At 45.4% G+C, this 19,427-nt stretch overlaps 1 protein-coding gene across 6 annotated transcripts in view; it reads left to right on the top strand.

Moving 5' to 3' along the window:
• The window catches only part of ETV6 (ETS variant transcription factor 6), a 189,485-nt gene that overhangs the window by 132,990 nt on the left and 37,068 nt on the right, over nucleotides 1-19,427 (top strand). For 5 of the 6 annotated variants that reach the window (XM_039517775.1, XM_039517761.1, XM_039517752.1 and 2 more), the window contains one exon: nucleotides 18,107-18,271. In XM_039517775.1, coding sequence (XP_039373709.1) covers nucleotides 18,107-18,271 — 165 coding nt within the window. Of the gene's footprint in view, nucleotides 1-5,512; nucleotides 5,525-6,056; nucleotides 6,153-18,106; nucleotides 18,272-19,427 lie in introns of those variants that run through there. The other variant, XM_039517770.1, reaches the window with a different exon arrangement.

Below are 19,427 nucleotides of genomic sequence, written 5' to 3'. Positions count from 1 at the left end.
ACAAACTTATCAAGCTTAATCTTAAAGCCAGAGAGGTCCTTCGCCCCCACTGTTTCCCTCGGTAGGCTGTTCCAGAATTTCACTCCCCTGATGGTTAGAAACCTTCATCTAATTTCAAGCCTAAACTTCCCGACTGCCAATTTATATCCATTTGTTCTCGTGTCCACATTAGTACTGAGCTGAAATAATTCCTCTCCCTCCCTGGTATTTATCCCTCTGATATATTTAAAGAGAGCAATCATATCTCCTCTCAACCTTCTTTTGGTTAAGGAAAACAAACCGAGCTCCTCAAGTCTCCTTTCATACGACAGGCTTTCCATTCCTCGGATCATTCTAGTGGCCCTTCTTTGTACCCGTTCCAGCCTGAATTCATCCTTCGTAAACATGGGAGACCAAAACTGCACACAGTACTCCAAATGAGGTCTCACCAACGCCTTGTATAACGGGACTAGCACCTCCTTATCTCTACTCAATGAGGAAGAGGTAGAAAAGGGCTAAGGCTCACATATTAGGGTTTGGGGATGGGTGTGGTAGGTAGCTCAGGGTCAGCCCTAGGAGGAGGTGGTGGCACAGCACCTGACTGTGTTTGGGGTGTGTATCGTGACACAACTCAAAGGAGAGTAGGCAGCATATACAGGTGGTCATGGATCAGAGGAGGAGGTGCCCTTTTCTTGCTAACAAATTCTGTGAGCCTTAAAGGAGCCTCCTCTACCTCACTGAGGCCTTGGCTACACTGACGCTTTACGGCGTTGCAACTTTCTCGCTCAGGGGTGTGAAAAAACACACCCCTCCCCGAGCGCAGCAAGTTACAGCACTGCAAAGTGCCAGTGTAAACAGTGCCCCAGCACTGGGAGCTTGGCTCCCAGCCCTGTAAGCTAATCCCCACGGGGAGGTGGAGTAGCTGCAGCGCTGGGAGAGCTCTCTCCCAGCGCTGGCGCCGCGACCACACTCGCACTTCAAAGCGCTGCTGCGGGAGTGCTCCCGCGGCAGCGCTTTGGAGTTTCAAGTGTAGCCATACCCTCAGATACAGGTTATGCAAAGATGCAGGCTCATCCCGTCCCCACCCCCACAGCCAGCCAGCATTTCAGTGCTTAGCCAAAGGGAGAACTAGAAAGTTTGACTTAGAGGAGCCATGTCTTCTCAATCCCAGTTAGGGTCAACTCTGCACCCAGCTGTCTTGTCAAGCAAAAAAACCTGTGAACCTGGTAAGATATATGTGTATTTTTACAAACCACGACTCAAGAAATGCTGGTGCATCGCAGTAAACATTGAACTAAATTCTGTGCTGATTTGCCCTCAGTGATGCAACGCTATTAACTTCGGTGGGCAAGACATTGGGGTTTAGCCAGCACTGAATCTGGCCCTTTGAGTTACTTTTGCTTCTGTATCACTTCTTTTCTGGATTTCTCTCCTCTCCTCACACCCCCTCATTGCTATGGAAACAGCATCTTCATTTCTTACAAACCACAGCCGCAATCTAGGGGGAGACAAAGTTGTACTATTTAGTTATGAAACACCCCCTGCTCTCTTTCTACGTCATAGACAATTCCATCAAGGTTTTTGCGTACAGACAAAAGATTCCTCTTACCAAACCAACGTCCTCCTCCTCCACCTCCTACCTGATTCCGTCAGCAGAGTTGCAAAAGCATGACTGTGACAGCACTAAATGAATAAGGGTGAGGCTGATCAGACAAGAGAAATCTCCTCTTTACACACACAGACCTCAGTGGGGGAGGAGGAAAGAAATTCAGAAGAAGTTCCAAATGAGGCAGTAACAAAACAATCTGCTGTTTAAAGATTGTCACAGTGGCCTTTTGGAGTGTTAATTAGAGTCATAGGACTGGAAGGGACCTCGAGAGGTCATCTAGTCCAGTCCCCTGCACTACTGCTACTCTGTCAAATAAAGCTCTGTTTAGGAACAGAACAATTGATATATTTGATCAAGCCAGTGGCCAATACCAGCTGTTTTAGAAGCAAGTATAAGAAACCCTCCTGTAGACAATTATAGAATAACCTGCCACAACAAAACTTTCTTCCTAACCTCCATTAGTTAGAGTGCAGGAGCTTTCGGCTTGTGCGCATGAGGGTTTCTATTTTTTCTGATGTTGCACTCATTTCTTCAGAAACTACCTGTGGTGTCACAAATGAGGGGTTATGTCTGCATGTATATAATGTATATATGGTATTTAAATTACAGAGTCATAGAATTTAAGGCCAGAAAAGACCACCAGATCACCAACACCTCCCAGCACACTCAACGCAACAACTAAAATTAGACCAAAGCACCACACCCCCCAGGATACTAGACTACTTATGTGCTACAGGCAGAGAATAGGAGGGACCGAGGTGCATCAGTGCGGAGGCCCAGGGCCACCCAGAGGGGGGGGCAAGAGGGGCAATTTGCCCGAGGCCCCGAGCCCCACAGGTGCCCCCACGAGAGTTTTACGGGGCCCCTGGAGCGGGGTCCCTCACTCGCTCTGGGGGGCCCGGAAAACTCTTGCGGGGCCGGGCGCAGGAACTTCTTCGCTCCCGGTCTTCGCTGGCGGGGGTCCTTCCACTCCAGGACGGAACGACCCCCCCGCCAGCGAATTACCGCTGAAGATGGAGCGGGACCCACCGCTGCAGTTCAGCTCGGTCTTCGGCGGTAATTCGGCGGCGGGGGGTCCTTCCGTTCCGGGGCCCGCCGCTGAAGTGCCCCCCGCCGCGGGTCTTCGGGGCACTTCGGCGGCGGGTCCCGGAACCGAAGGCCCCCCCCGCCGCTGAAGACCCCAGGCCCCCGGAATCCTCTGGGCGGCCCTGCGGAGGCCACAGCAATGACAGGAAAGTGATTAAGTGAGATATGCCCAGATAATCCTGGCAAGTGAGCTGCACCCGTGTGCTGCAGAGGGAGATGAAAACCTGCCACGGTCACTGCCAATCTGACCTAGGGGAAGTCTGTGTGCTTCAGGTTTATTACCTACCAGAGCTGGATCTGATTTATAACTTGCGATTTGCAGCATTTCCTGGGGAATTTTTTTTTTTTGCCGCTTTGCACCCTCTCCACACCTCAAAATGTCATTTTGTGTGAAATTGTTGATGAAACCTCTGCTTTCGGATTCACAGCATCGTCCATAACTGCAGCTTTGTGCATGTTGTCCATGCAAAGCTAGAGGGTCCCTATCACTTGAAAAAATTTACATAACCAAAAAACATTTTCCATGGAGATGGCCTCCCGTTTGCAAGTTCTTAGCAAAAAGGGAACGGACTTCAATTTCAAGTAGCTTTGCATTGATTCTGTGCCCTGTATAATACATTAGCTTAGCTTCCAACATGTAGAACCTGAAACTGATGAGGAACAGCACAGTCAGAGCACCCTGAGAAGCAGGGTCAGAAGGTATCCTCTCCTCAAAATCTAGTTCCTCCTCCTCTCTCGTCCCCTCCCTCCCCACTGTGTGTAAATGACTATCATTTCCTCCCTCCCCATTTATATGTCTCTCATTTTCCCCTCCCCTCCCCTCCTCTCTCTCTCTCTCACACACACACACACACACACACACACACACACACACACACACTTTGGCCCACAGGATAGGAGTGGAGAAGTGTGTGAGAGAGTGAGGCAACTCCATGCAAGTCTGAAATTGACCTTGTGTCTCTTCTTTTTTTCCATACTCCACTCTGCATTTTCAAAAGTTGCTCTTGCTGTCAGCAACTGTTGGCAAAAGTAGCTTCCAGGGCTGCTTAACTTGTGACGTAGCATTCTTTGTTGATGGAGCTATACTGGCTGCAAGAGCAAATGACACTGGAGCAGGGATATCCAAATCCAGGCAAGTGCTACAATGTGGGACGAGCGGACCCAAATGGTGTTTTTTTTTCAGACGTTTCCTTTTGTACAACTTGTTTTTAGATTCAGATATAGGTAATTTGGGAGCAATTTTGAGTGAATGTGGAGCAAGCAGGTTTGGATGATTTGAAGAATGTGAGAAATATGACTTAATAATAAAACTTGAAACTCACTCATTTGCATTCATGAGTGCAGCCTGATGTGGATTACTGAGTTTTGTGAAAAAGCTGGTGGGTGAGCAAATATGCTTATAAATCTGGGTTCCTGCATCACGCAATGTGCCTTGTTTATTTTGACAAGTATAGTTTATAGAGTTGGTTGAAATTTGCCAAAATGAGCCAAGCTAATTTTTATTAACATTTTCATCAAAAATTTGATGATGAAAAAACATGGGGAAAAAATTTCAAGTACATTTTCACAATTTTTTTTTCTCCATTTTTGGCCACCTATAGTAGTTTAGTTGCAATCACATCTGACAACACAGGATGCTAGTAAATGGGCCTTAGTGTGCTTTGCATACCATCATATTTTTCACTCTGCTTGTATGTGAGATCCTTTCCCCCAGACCATTTGTTTGCCTTGCTAGTTTTGATTGTAATCTCATCAGGGCATAGATTGTCTCTTACACTCAATTTTACAGTGCCTGGCACAATGGGGCCCAAATCTCAGTTAAAGCCCTTAGGCGGCACTGTAATATAAATAATAAATACAAGTAATAAAATCTTAATAATTTGCAACCTCACTCACAACCCGGTAACCTTATAACTAGTCTGAAAAGCGTTTGTGTTTTTTGTGGATTAGCTAGGTCTTCTGTTTTTTGCTTTTGGTTCATAGCTTGATCCTAGGCTGAAAATGTATTTTGTGAATTATTTGCTGATATGGATATTATGTCGTTGTCTTGGGGGAAAAATTCATATTAATCTTTTTGGTCCTGGGAGCAAGCCTCTTGGGTCTGCCTCTCAGTGACAGCAGCAAGATCAGACTACTGGTGGTGCTGGAATAACGCAATGAGTGGTTGGAGTTTGGCTTTTAGTTTAATCCTTCCTGTCGTCCCACTTAGAGGCTTGGGACAAGTGTCCCCGCCCAATAGAAATGTGGCTGAATTACTTCTTCACTGAGTATATCAGATTAGGAGGCAGTTTGAAATGCGTCTCTGCAGTCCCATTGTAATGCCACGTGAGGAAAGGCCTTGTCTAGTGTAGTCAGAGGTTATTTTGAGCCCCTGACCACGCCCTTAGGCAGTGCCTCCTTGGAGTAGCAATTGCTGGCTAATCAAAGCAATGGGAATTTGGTTCAGTCAGGAGCCCCTGAGAAACTAGGCGGAGACTAGACCTTTTACCCACTTGGCAGTTGGGCTTGAGGCATGTTGGAGTGAAGAATGTTTTGCATCATGTTAGCAATGGCTCTTTCCCCTTTGTATCTCAGGATATGTGTACTGTTAGAAAGCTGAGCCATAGTGGAATCCCTGGACTCACAGTTCACACCGTTTGCAGAATGGTACCCAAGGGGTTAACGCTTAATGTCAACTGAGGGCTGGCCTTTGCATAAAGGAGAGAGAGGAACTCATATATTGATCCGGTGTGGCAGGCTTTTACAGCCCCCTGGATCAGTAATCCAGCAGGAAAGGGCTGGAACATAGAAACAAGTCCTGCAATGAAAAAACCCTTTGGGTCAAGTGTGCTCCATGTCTTCACCCTGACCGTAAGTGAAACCTTCTGTGCACTGCATTAGTTAATATTTCCAGGCAAACTGAGCCATGAACTTGGCTGCCTTGCCAAGTTCTGCTTTTACAGTAGCAGAGCGAATGTGGCCATGACTCAGAATTATAGGACCCCAGATGCTGAGGAAGTGAGCAAACTTCTTGTTGTCTCACAGTGGACTCTTCTGTGACAAAATCAGTTTCATGTTCCATGGAAACAGCCTGGAAAATATGGTGATGTATTTTTTTTTCACAGTCACAGCTGAGTTAAGAACAGAAAATCTAGCCAAAATTCCTTGAAACAAAGGGACCCAAGGAACTTTTCACCATGATCTGGGCTTTTGAGAAAGAAATATCCTTGGGAAAAGACGGCAGCTCCTTAGACAGGGGGTTTGCAACATCCCAATAGGCCACAGCTGGCACTTTGCCAGATTATGAAAGTGTAAGGCTTGAAAACTTCCTCCCAATTCAGAATTATGAAAATCACTTCCTGGTGCCTCTTTCTAAGCACTGAGATCTCCTTTGTGTTTGCAGCCGCTGGAAAGATCACCGTGACCAAAAGGATGACAGGTCTAGGGATAAATTGCCGAAAGTGTCATCTTAATTCCAGCAAGCTGATTCATTATAAAGGTGACATTTTCCTTGACTTTTAGATCCCTCTGATGTGTTGTTTGAATGGCAACATGAAGCCAGAACTTCTGATTCCACCACCATTCTACCTCCTCTGAGCTGGAATAAGATCTTTACAATGGGAAGGAGTTCTGTTAAATGATTGGAGGGTAGGCAGGGGACTGGGACAGGGACAGGGCATGAGTTCGGACTATGCTGATCAGTTTATTTATTTATTTATTCATTATTATTTGTATTTTAATAGCTCTTAGAGGCCCCAATCTGAGATCGGGGCCCACTGTGCTAAGCAAGTACATATGTGAGAGATAGTCCCTGCCCCCAACAAATGTACAGCCCTTGTTTTACAATAACATACTCCAGATGGATGAAACAAACAGGTGGGGGAAAGGAGAAAGGAGGAAGAGGAGTTAGAGAAATGAGCAAGTTCTGGGGTGGCAGGGCTCCAGCTGTCAGCCCTGCATGGTGGGGCTCTGGCTGTCAAAGACAGCAACAGGAAATGTAAGCAACACAGTGTCTGCACTGCGTCAACCGAACGTCATAAGCTGCCTTACATCGACCGAACTCTGTAGTGTAGACCAGGCCTCAAAGGGAAACAGTAACACAATGTAGTTTAAGCCTAACATTTGACCTAGCTTAAAAAATTGCATGACTTAAAAATAAAATTGCTGAGAAGTTTAAAAGTACAAACTTCCTGTAGGACAACCTCCCCTACCCCTACCTGCAAAAGTGTGTGCTGCTATTGCTTGCTGGGTCTAAGCAATTAGTTAATGAACATTATTCCCAGAGCTCTCCTAGTGTTATTTAGGATATATTGGTGCACAAGCAAGGAAACAAGCCACAGAAGACATTTATTTTGGCTCCTTTGGAAGGGGGAATGGGGAAAGCAAAGTGTGCTCCATGGAAAGCAGCCAGAATCAGTTGGGAAGGAGTCAGCCGTGGATTAAGACTGTAACTGGGACCAGATCCAACCAAACTTTCACCCATCCCCATCCCCTAGACAGCTGCACATACTGCCCAAGTAAAAGTCACATGACCCCCTGCCGTCCTTATTTACAGTCACATTGTGACACAACGTGAATGACTGATAGGTCACATGGACCCAAGCAAATTTCCTCCTTCCCTGGGTATTGCCCCCACAGCGGGGAGGGAGAGGGTGACTGGCAGGAATTGGCTGTGCTGTGTTTTCCTCAGCTCACTGGCCACTGCTGCATTAGGGCCTTCACTGAATGTGGTGTCCACATGCAAGGATCCTGCCTTAATCCTCCCCGGAAGAAATGGTATTTTCAGGCTTCTAAGGCATGTCTACACTAGAGACCTTACAGCGGCACAGCTGTACCGATGCAGCTGTGCCACGGTAAGATCTCTCGTGTAGCTGCTCTGTGCCGACGGGAGAAGCTCTCCTGCCGACATAGCGCTGTGCACAGCCCCACTTATGCTGGCGAAATTTATGTTGCTCGGGGGGGGGTGTTTTTTTCCACACCCTTGTGCGACCTAAGTTTTGCCAACATAAGTGGTAGTGTAGACATGGCCTAAGAGGGCTTTGCAAACAGTGCACAGGGAAGAAAAGGGAGCTGGAGGGGATAAAAAGGACTTTTAAAAAGTGTTTGATGAGGCTTCTTTAATGAGTTTCTAGAACATTAGTAGGTCCTTTCACTTACTGCTGTGACTGCTAGCTCCTCCTATCGGTAATTGCCCCAGGCAGAATCCTGAACATCTGTCGTGGCTACTTTAGTACATAAGACATTGGTATGTCACTGTGAATGACAATGCTGGTGATGATGACAGCATTGTGCTAAGGTAAAACTTATAGACACATGCAGTTTAGAGACAACAGAGAGAGAAATCCATACATGACAAATAGTGCTGTGGGTGGGTCTGACTATCTTCCCAAACACATAGTGAGTGTTAAATAAAGCTAACGGAAGATAAAATCATTGCTGTAATTCATTAATTTCCATGCTTTCTCAGAGTGCTATAGTATTCTTCAAGAATGATCCAAAATGCTGCAGCTTACAATAGTAGTATTGCTACTGCAGGGCTAAGTCCTCAGATGCACTTTTTACACTGGTTTTACTCAGTCCTGACATAGGCAAACTCCCAATGAAGTTAGTAGAAGGAATAAAAACTGTGGGTCAAATACTGATGTCAGTTATAACGGTGTAACGCCATTGACTACGGTAAGTTACTCCAGCTTTACACTCACCGTCATAAGTGATATCAGAATCCAGCCCTGAGTAAGGGCTTCAGGATTTGGCTTGCATTATTTTGGGGTGATTACTCTGGTATTTTATTTGGAAGAGTGGTAAGCAGTTCTGTAGTAATTTTGTAAGTGGGTTTCCTCAGCTGCTAATCTACATCTGTGAAGAAAAGTTCAGCTCTGGAAGGAGAAGGAGCTTTTCCCTTGTATAAATTTGGAGCGTTTGGCCTGTCTGCCCCAGCCCCTGCCTCTGTCTCGCTCTCTCCTCCCTTCTTCTACCCCACCACATTTCAAGGTTGTTTTTTTTTATTAGTGACTTCATCCGCTCTCATTAATCAGTAAGCTATCTCAGGCTGGCAAGCTAATTTAGAGTCCTGCTTGTGCATTTGATCAGCAAATGCAAACCATGTGTAATGTCAGCAGGTCAGTAGAGGTGATGGAACATGGGATTTTCACTTCAGTTCCAGAAAGGGCCATAGCTGCTTCCAGGAAGCTGCATTTGGCACTGGGTGTGGGGAGCTGGAAAGATTTATTTCCCTGTACCAGAGCTTAGAGCCTCATCGTTCTACTCGAGCATTTTCCAATCAATACGTTTCTCACAGAGTCTCCATAGGCTGCATTAGAAAAACAATTTGATCTATTTATTATTATTTTATTATATGATAGGGTAGCCCTATAGACCAGTTTGCAGGGTCTTCACACAGTCAATACTCTTAGTGAGAAATTAAGAGCTTGTCATAGGGAGCAGAGTAAGCCCTTGGGCAGATATTAAAGCTGGTATTACCTGTGTGATCTGCAGAATTCTACCTCTCAATTTCTCTAGCACTTGTACAGAAAAATGCATCATGCATGGTGCACACGGGGCTCACAAGTAGACTGTGTTCACAAAGCACACCCTGTACTTGTGTTCAGTGGTGAAAGGAATTCAGTTGCCCTCCGCGCTTTCCTTTAGTCCCATGTCCCATGTCCCATTGCAAAAGGTCTGTGAGCCTCTTCTTGAATTTCAGGCAGTTGGCCTTTGCTGTTATTCTACAGCTGCTAGATTTCTGCCAGGACTGTGGGGAACTTCTACATCTTAAGATTATAATTAAAGACAGTTTTACAACATTTTTTTATGATGTGCAAGGCTTGTTTGGGTAACGCATGCTAGTCCCCTCACTCCCCACTCTAGAATTCCTCCCCACAAGATTTCTGAGGTACTCATTAACATGCTATTCCTGCCTAATAGCTGGTGTTTCTGGGCCCCCACTTTCAGGATCAGCTTTCCATTAAGGGAGGGGACAATCCCTGCCAGCTGCAGTAGCTCTGGTCCTGTTATGGTTACAATCCAGGTGACACTTGTCAAGAACAGGCAAGTTTACAGCTGTCCCAGCTCACTTGCAGTGCTGCATGCTTGTTTCCAGGTAGGTGAGCATGCCACAGAGCCATCTGTCTGTGTCTGTCACCAGACTGTGAAGATAGGAATCCTTAACCATCCTGCTTTAGAGCTGTTGTTTTGAATGGAGAGGGTTCAGTTCCAGTCTCAGGACCTTCAACACAATTAGCTTGATGCTACTTAGCACACATTTCCCCAGCCATCTCCATGGAACAGCTCTGCAAGGTTTGTGCTCTCTAGTTCAAGAGCCAAGCCCTGGGCCTGCATCGTTCCTCTGAGCACTGGTAAGCTGGAGAGAAAGAGGGGTAGTAGTAAGGGAATGGTAGCACTAGTCATACTTAACATTTTTATAGCATTTTATTTTATTTTTTGATCTCCGTCCTCTGAAGCCTCCAGGATGACCATGGCTGGAGATGGGATACTGGGCAGGGTGGGCCAGGGCTCTGAGGTGGCACCGAGCATTCTCTCTCTCATGTGCTTGGTTGGCTTGTTCTTGCTCACATGGTCAGGGTCTAAGCAGTGGCGGATTAGCCACTGAGCCAAGGGGCCTGTGCCCAGGGGCCCCAGCCAATTGGGGGCCCCCAGAAAAATGGGAACCCCCTCCACGCCGCGACCCGCTGTGCTTGTCTGCCCAGTACTCCTGCCAGGGAGCAGGGTCAGGGCACAGGGGCTTGCCCCGCACTGCCCGCCCGGCACTCCTGCTGGGGAATGGGGGAAGACTCCGCTGTCCGGAAGGAAGGGCGAGGGGGCAAGCCTTGGTGCTCCGACCCCATTTCCCTGGCAGGAGCCCCCGAGGTGGGGCAGGAGGGGACTGCAGGCAGAAGGGGTAGGGAGGGGACTGCAGGCAGAAGGGGTAGGGAGGGGGCCCCACTTGCTCTGACCCAGGGCCCCACAAAACCCTAATTCGCCTCTGGGTCTAACCATACATGGACTGGGAAGGAATTGTCCCCCAGGTCAGGTTGGCAGTGACCTGGTTTTATGTCTTCCTCTGCAGCATGTGGGTGTTGGTCACTGGGTATATCTCATTTAGTCATTTCCCTGCCATTCATTGCAGGGGCCTCTGGCATCGGCACACCTCAGTCCTTCCTAGTCTCTGCCTGTGGCACAGAACAGTCTAGTCTCCTGCGGGTGGGAATAGTTTGGTCTGATGTTGGTTGTTGGGTTTAGTGTGCGGGTGGTCTGTGACGTACAGAAGGTCAGACTAAATGATCTGGTAGTCCCCTTCTGGCCTTATACTTTATGACTCTGTATTCAGAGCGCTAATAAATCCTCATCAGAGCCCTTCGCATAAGGAAACTGACACAGAAAGGTGAAGTGACTTCCCATGACCCCACATTGAATCAGTGGCGGAGTCTGAACTATGTCCCCTCCTCCAGACCACAGTGGTGGGCAAAGAAACCCACTCTCTTGCCCTCAACCTGCATCAAACACTCCTCTCTCTGCCACGGGCAGTGTGCTATGGGATGTGAGTAATACAGCACGCTGCAGCTTATTAACAGCCCAAAGCCAGCCTCTACTTCAGTTCAGAACGCGCCGGTTGCTAGCATACGTTTGCTTTTTGTGAACATTTCTAGTGCAGTTTTCCCACTGGTGAATTGTGTATTGTTCTGTAGTCAGGGCTTCCCTGCCTGACGCTGCCAGAGAGATGATGCTTGGGTCCCCGGGTGTACAAAACCAAGCTGCTGATTTGCATGTGCTGGTCCCTTTGCTGTTTGCCCAGCTGTGATAAGTACTTTGCAGTGTGGGAGTGAAAACAATTCCATCTGCTCTCTGGAAAGGATGAATGAACAGGGGGAGTCTTTTCTATTTTTCCCCTTCTCTCTCTCCCTTCTTTTTGCCTATAAGGCAGTCAGGCATTAGGATGGAATCTCCCAGCCTAACCGGAACAAAAATATATGTAACGTACTTGTTAAGTAAGTGCTGTGTAAGTAGCATATGATTTATATATTGAACTTCTGACCTCATCTATTAACTCATATTGAAACTAATATGAAAAAGGCCTCTTTCATACTGTATACTACACATCCTACTCATACGTAACGTACATCTAAAATACGTGATTTACTGCATACAGTATATATATGAAACACACATGTCCTTTCCTCTTACGGGAAACGGGAGATATTGAACGTTAGTGTTGCCATTGTCAGGGTTGGATATCTTTCAAAAAATGTGCCCTCATTCACCCAGAAGTTATGATCTTATGCAGGAATTACTGGATGAAATTCTTTGGCTTGTATAATGCAGGAGGGAAGAGTAGATGACCATAATGGTCCTTTTAGGCCTTAAAATCTATGAATATATGGGTTATTGTGGAGCACCTATGCAGCTCAGAGTTCTTTTAATGCCCAGAGCAAACACTTCTTTAGGGACCTGCAGTTGCCTCACAGAAAACTTGGAAAGCATGGCATTTAAAACCAGTTAATTCTGAAGTATGTATGTGTGTGTGATTTTTTTCCCTGCTGTTTATGCCAGCTACTTCAAAGGCAGGTGTAAACCACCCAAGCAGTTCCTTTTTGTTACACCTATTTTGTAATGCTACCATATCTAGGAGCTGGGAGTGGGTTTCTTCCTAACTCCAGGTGGTTATCAGTTTGTGCCCTGGAGCATGAGAGTGGATCAACCTCATCATTTTTATCCCAGCTAATGTAACAAATGTCAGAAGCAGGACTTCAGGTGAAGAATAAGTAACAGGAGTAGATAATCTATTAAGATACCAAGATCCAGCCTGCAGCATCAGAAAGGCGAGTGCATGTTTTTCTCCCTGTTTAAATGCATATGCTGCTTAAAGACTGTAAGAAGCACTATAAATAATTTTATTCTGTTGAAGCTAATGCTCAGGAGCTGACAAAAGACAGGCTAGCTAGAGAACGTGAGTCTCTCAGAGCCAGATTCTGCCATCTTTATTCACATTGAGTAATAACAACATCTAGCTCTTGTAGAGCGCTTTATCCATGGATCCCAAAGCTTGTTACAAAAGAGGGCAGCATCATTAGCCCTATTATTATTTTACAGATGGAGAAACTGAGGCACAAAGTAGTGAAGTGACTAGCCCCAACTCACAGAGCAGAGTTGGGACTAGAACCCAGGTCTCCAGAGTCCCAAGCTAGTGCCCTCGTCACCACTGCTACCTCCCTCGTTTAATTAGGAATTTTTAAGGAGAAAGATGCTGCCCAACAGGCTTGGGCCAATTTCAGTGGTCATTGGGTTAGGCAGAATTTAGCCCTCGTTTTGTAGCACAGGTCTGATCATCCTCACTGTTTTGTTTAGTTTGGTAAATGCTTTTTGTTACTTTAATATGATGCAGTTAGCACCCTTTACTGAGAATAGAGGATAAGGGGAATATAGAAAGAGTCTGTTTTCTTGCATAGTGTCCCTGGTAATAAAGATCAATGGGAAAAGAAATGGCAAAAATATAGAACATAGCATCCAAAAACATAAGCAGAGTTCATTTTCTTTTACGAAGAATATATGACAAATGTTTTCATGAAGTATCAGCAGGTCTATATAGTTAGGTTTCCTCTCTGCCTTAAAACCCCCTTGAGCTGCACAGCCCTCCCTTTGATACCTTTCTTTTCATGAAACGATCTGTTTTAATAAGAAAAAAAAAGAAGAAAAGAAAATATGTGATACTCCACAGGGCAGCATTGTTTCTGAATGGAGCTTTCCATGAGGTGTCAGCAGCTCTTTCAGTGACGTTAGCCTGCCTCACACTTACTCACATTGCAGTATCTGCGCCTCCACAAAAAGCCTCTCTGGAGTGAATTGATTCAGCACTGCAAAGGAACTGTCATGCAGTGAACAGAGTGCTTTGAAGCAAATCGTTCCACAGGAAAGTGAGGGAGGGATGAGAAGAGAGGAGAAGATCAAGGAGGAGAAGTAGTTAACCTGTTTTGTTGTCTTTGATAGCACTTTATGTGCTCAAAACACTTCAGAGAGACACTAATTCTCATAACACCCCCATCAGTAGGAGGTAAATAGTATTACCTCATTTCACCAATGGGGAAGTTGAATTAGGAAGTCAAAGTGATTCAATGTCAGATCGAGGAGTAGACTGAACAGAGGCATACGTTATGAAATGTTACTGTGTCCGAACAACAGTTGCCAAGATGATGCTGAACATGGTTTGTTCTGGTCTATCCAGAGCAGTGAACTGTGTTCATCACTGACTCACCTAACACAAGTGTGTTCAGACATGGTAATACTTAATAGTATAGACCAGGTCCAGGGGTGGCTCTAGGTATTTTACCTCACCAAGCATGGCAGGCAGGCTGCCTTCAGCGGCTTGCCTGCGGGAGGTCCCCGGTCCCACGGATTCAGCGGCACGCCTGCGGGAGGTCTGCCGAAGCCGCGGGACCAGCGGATCCTCCGCAGGCATGCTGCTGAAGGCAACCTGCTTGCCGCCCTCGCGGCGACCGGCAGAGCGTCCCCCGTGGCTTGCCGCCCCAGGCACGCACTTGGCGTGCTGGTGCCTGGAGCCGCCCCTGACCAGGTCAAACAAAAAACACTCACATACCAGTTTTTGGGATCCGGGACCTGGAAAAATAATTATTTTTATTGTTTGTGATATACTCTGTAAAGGAATGCACTGTAAATTATAAAATGTGCTGATCACATGAGATCATACTGGTGTGCCACAAAATGGAGAGGATCTTGTATTTTTTTACGAAAGCCACAAACCTTTTAGCAGAAGATGAAATGCAGTTGAGAAGTTTGGTGTCTTGTTTCATCTTTTGGATTTCTAATCAAAACTCTAGTTGCATTTCCATGTTACCAAAATGCCAATGATGAGTAAAGATCAAAATGCAGATATCTGCTTCTACCTGTTTGTAATTAAATTGCACCAATTAGCTACCCAGAGACAATCACTGAAGTAGGCTTTAGACATGTAGAAGGTTACTCCACTAGCCTATCACCACTGGAGAGACTGGTTCAAACGACAGAATAAGACACAAATTAAAATGAGCTTCATATTCTCATTTTCCACACGCCAAAACCACCATACTAACTGGCACCACTGGAAGCCTCTGTTCAGAAGAAGCTTAGAACTCTTCCAGGTCAGGAATGAGGTGCATTGACAGAGCTGAGTGAGGGTCCAGAAGTAAATAGCAGGGAGTGTTCCCTGTCAGGCCTGAGGAGCTTTGCAGTAGGGAACTGGGAGAAGGCAGCACTGGCAGTGAAAGAAGTGTCATTGCCCAGGTTTGAGGTGGTGGTCGAGGCACAAAGACTAGAATAGCAGGGTTGCAGTTCAAGAGAGATGCACTGACAGAATTGCATATAGGAAGCACCTACAGCCTGTGCCATTACTGTTCTTGGCCTTAGCCTTGCTGACTCTCCCTTACTTCCACGATCCTGAATTAATTTTTGTTGAAAAAGCAAGATTGTTGGGGAGCAGAGTTTATTTATCATTAGAATTTACTATATAGCTCCATAGACACACTTGGTGTTTCCCTTACAATAAAACCCAGATTCCATGCTCTAGAGCAGTGGTTTTCAACCTTTTTTCATTTGCAGACCCCTAAAAATTTTCAAATGGAAGTGCGGACCCCTTTGGAATCTTAGACATAGTCTGCGGACCCTTAGGGGTCCATGGACCACAGGTGGAAAATCATAGTCCTATGGTAATGGCAACCTTTCATGGACCCCTTAGACACAGTCTGTAGACCCCCAGGGGTTTGTGGACAATAGATTGAAAAACACTGTTCTAGAGAGTACAGTCTAGTTCCTCTGTGACACATACCTAAAGGTTTCCTCCTGCAGGAGGATACAAGTTTAACCTTTCTTGGGGAAACGAGGATTTAAAGACTGGAACTTTGAGGACTAAACTAGGAAATGTTTTGGAATGCAGCATTCCCTAATGACATGACTGTGTATGTAGAAAGCATTTTTGAGAAAGCACCATGTCCAAGTACAAGAGTCATTCAATCCAAGCAACGTTGTCTCAGTGAATCAAAGATGAGATACAAGTGCAGGAGGTCAGATTAGATGGTCACTGGGGTCCCTTCTGGTCTTAGAGTCTGCTAATCTATGAATGAAAAAGGGAGGGAAAGGGAGGGATGTTGGTTGGAAAAAGAAACAGGTGTTTAATAAATGAGGAAATGGTTGCCCTGGGAGAGGCCGACAGGAAATGCAAAGAAACATTACATAGTTTTTAAACTTCGGGGGAATATTCTTTGGTGTGTTTGTTACCATCTGTATTTGTGTGGAAGGCAGGGAAAGTCACTTGTGGGTGTTTCAAGGTCCTTCTCCTCTTTTTTAACGTCCTTAATGTCCTAGATTTATGCTGTATTAGACTCCACCTCATCCTCTGTATCCAACCACAAGAGATACAATTGACACGAGTGCTGCAGTTGGCAGTCCTCAGGATTAAACTCTTGGGATCTGGAAACAGATTGTTTCCACTGGGAGGACCTTAGGCTGTGGAAGAGAGGAAGATGAGCCTGAGTCTCAACATTTTTTTAGACCATGGTGCACATCTCTTTGCATAGACCTTCTCCTAAGGATGGAGCTACAGAAAACACCCACCTCAGTGATCCCACTCTAACCAATAACTAAATTGTGGGAGGGGTAGAGAGTTTAGGTCCTCTTGCAGAGACAATTAGATGTGATTCTTTGTTTTGTAAGTGGCTCATAATGCAGTACTAAGGGGTACGTTACAAATGAAGACAGATTTGATATGGTTTCTTTCTGCTGAGTATACTGCTGTTCAGATCAGCGGTATCTCGTTCCTTTCGGGAGTCAAGTACGCGCTCATCTGAAGCTCCAGAAGCTTGCTCTCAATTCCCCTCCTGACTCAGATTCAGTTCTGTATGCAACTTGATGCCGGGGCTTTCCGATTAGCTGCTTTGGGAATCTGAATCTTTCATACCAGCAGAACAGAATTCATTATCCATGACTTTTTTTTTAACCCTGGCAAAAGGGCTGCATATCATTTTTAAAAAAATAACCAACTAGGAGATTTGTAGTTATGCTTGCAAAGATTGGGGTAATCAGTCTCATAGACTAGTGTGTCAGGAAGGAAACGTCTTCCCATATGCAGCAGCATACAATCAGCCAGGTGCAATATAAGGAAGGGTGGTTCATCTTGCTCTGAAGGATAAGATTTTAAGCACGGCCAGGGGCTATGTACCAAAGATCTGATCAGATATGGCAAATTTTATGTTTCTATGCACAGTGTGAAGCTTTCCTTTCTACATAACGCATTGTAACAAGTCAAACAATGAGTCATCTCATAAGGGGAAAAGGAAAGGAAGCTTTTATCTCCCAGTGGATAAGAGATAATCTGCCTGCCTATCTATCTAGGTATAAGCAGCTGCCTGAAAATTAAGCTGCTTTTTCTCCATGGGAAGGAAGCCATTTTAAAATTGAATGTAAAACTGATATTTTAATCTCACCCATCCCAGGTCTCATTCTGTGTCTAATAAAAATCAATGGCCAAACTCCCTTTGACTTCACTGGTAGTAAGATCAGGCACCGATACCAAACTTAAGCCTGGTCTATACACAAAAGTTGTATCATTTTATCCATATCAGTATAGTTAAAGTGACCATAACCCTGCTTGTAAGGGAACAGTTATATCAGTACAAATGTGCTTGTAGTAGCACAGTATGCAGTGTTTTTGTAGACGTGTTGGTCCCAGGATATTAGAGAGACAAGGTGGGTGAGGTAATATTGTTTATTGGACCAACTTCTGTTGGTGAGAAAGACAAGTTTTTGAGCTCTTCAGTGTAGGTTATTTCTATGTAGGAAGGGGACTAAACTATAGTGTATCTAAACTAGGGGTTGTTCCAGTATAATTATATTCTTAAAAATCACACACACACAAACCAACATAACTGTATGTAGACGAGCACAATCTCTATCCAGCCAGTTGAAAGCTGTGGTCTTGTGTCTTGTTTAGAGGCAGACACATGCTGATTAGCAAAGCAGTTCACAGTAAGGCGTTGGGGCGTGGATGTAACTTTGTATTGCTGCCCCAGACCAATCTCAGGCTTTGCATCCAAATGCAGTTACTGATTCACTAGTCTAGAGGTAGCCAACGTTCCGCACGCGAGCTGATTTTCAGTGGCACTCACACCGCCTGGGTCCTGGGGGCTCTGCATTTTAATTTAATTTCAAATGAAGCTTCTTAAACATTTTAAAAAACTTATTTACTTTACATACAACAATAGTTTAGTTATATATTATAGACTTATAGAAAGAGACCTTCTAAAAACATTAAAATGTATTACTGGCACGCAAAACCTTAAATTAGAGTGAATAAATGAAGACTCGGCACACTACGTCTGAAAGGTTGCCGACCCCCTCACTAGTCCTTTCCCAGAATCGCTTGCCCTTTGTTCCAGTTTCTTAACATGACCACAGTGTTTCTATCTCCCACAGGCTTGCAGCCAGTTTACTGGAGCAGGGATGATGTGGCCCAGTGGCTCAAGTGGGCAGAGAAGGAGTTTTCTCTGAGGCCGATTGACAGCAACACTTTTGAGATGAATGGCAAAGCACTCCTGCTCCTGACCAAAGAGGACTTTCGATACAGGTCTCCTCATTCAGGTGAGGTTTATCTACACCAGGAAGGATGGAGCCACACGGGGTGCAGGAAAGAGACAGAAGCAGAGACAGACTCTGGGAAGGAAGGAAGGGAGGGAGGGAGGAAGAGAGCCATGAAAGGTGAGTTGCAGAGACAAGAAAAGACAGCCATAGTTGTTGGGGTGGGAAGGGAAAGACAAGGACAGCTATGCAGACTAGGCCAGGGGAAGAGTGAAACTGTAACATCCAGTGAAATAAGATCCAAACAGCCTTGAACTTTGAGAGAGTTTAGATCCCAATCCAAACTGAGAGTGCCTGGCCCATCTCTAGTTAAAACCCAGAGAGAGACTGCCTGGCAGCAGTTTAGAACATCCAGCCCTGTCCTTTAAAGGCTTATCATTTCACAGACCCAACTACAGTAGGGAGTTAATCAACTGCTCCAGCCTCTTAAGAAGCCTGCATTAGCATTCTGCCTCACGGTTGACTCGGCTGATTGTGCTGCTAAAAGCTTCAGCAAAACTCATCCCTGGGGACCTTTTCTCTCTTTTACAGCTCCTGTGGGCTTCCCATTACTCTGCCCATATTCTCTCACATGCTGGAGTCCAGCCCCAGGCAAAGCACAGGCAGGTGTGTGAATCAATCCGCCTGTTGCCAAATAATTTAGTCATGTATTCACACAGAAGATTCAGAAACATGTGTGTGTCACCTGCCTGTATTTATATTCCCTGCAGTCTGTCGCCTCCAGCATTACAATCACACTGAACCTCCTTCCTCTCCTGTGTCAGGGTTGTTTAACTAAATTTGAATGAATGGTTCTAAATAAAAGTTGTTAGCTTTCTTTTTATGACCATACAGGGTACCCCTGCTAAATAAAAAGGCTTGTAATTCAATCAGCTACCAGAGATGATCATATAGCTTGAACTGAGTGCCTGGAAAATAGCTGCTATCAGACTTCCAATGTAAAGACACAGGAATACAGATGGTATCACACTAACCAATCAAAACGTGGCGTAGTTCTGAAAGACACTAACCTTGTGACTCCCTGAAGGCACCTCCCTCTACTAGCATCCTCATACAGGATCTGGCCCATCCTTTTTTCATATAGGCCCCGATTCAGCAAAGCACTTGAACATGTGCTTAAGTCCCATTGACTGCTTAAGAAATAAATAAATAACCTGGG

This window comes from Mauremys reevesii, linkage group 1 (genome assembly GCF_016161935.1).
Source record: "Mauremys reevesii isolate NIE-2019 linkage group 1, ASM1616193v1, whole genome shotgun sequence".
Lineage (NCBI taxonomy): Eukaryota > Metazoa > Chordata > Testudines > Geoemydidae > Mauremys > Mauremys reevesii.
This window is presented reverse-complemented; position numbering and strand designations above follow the sequence as displayed.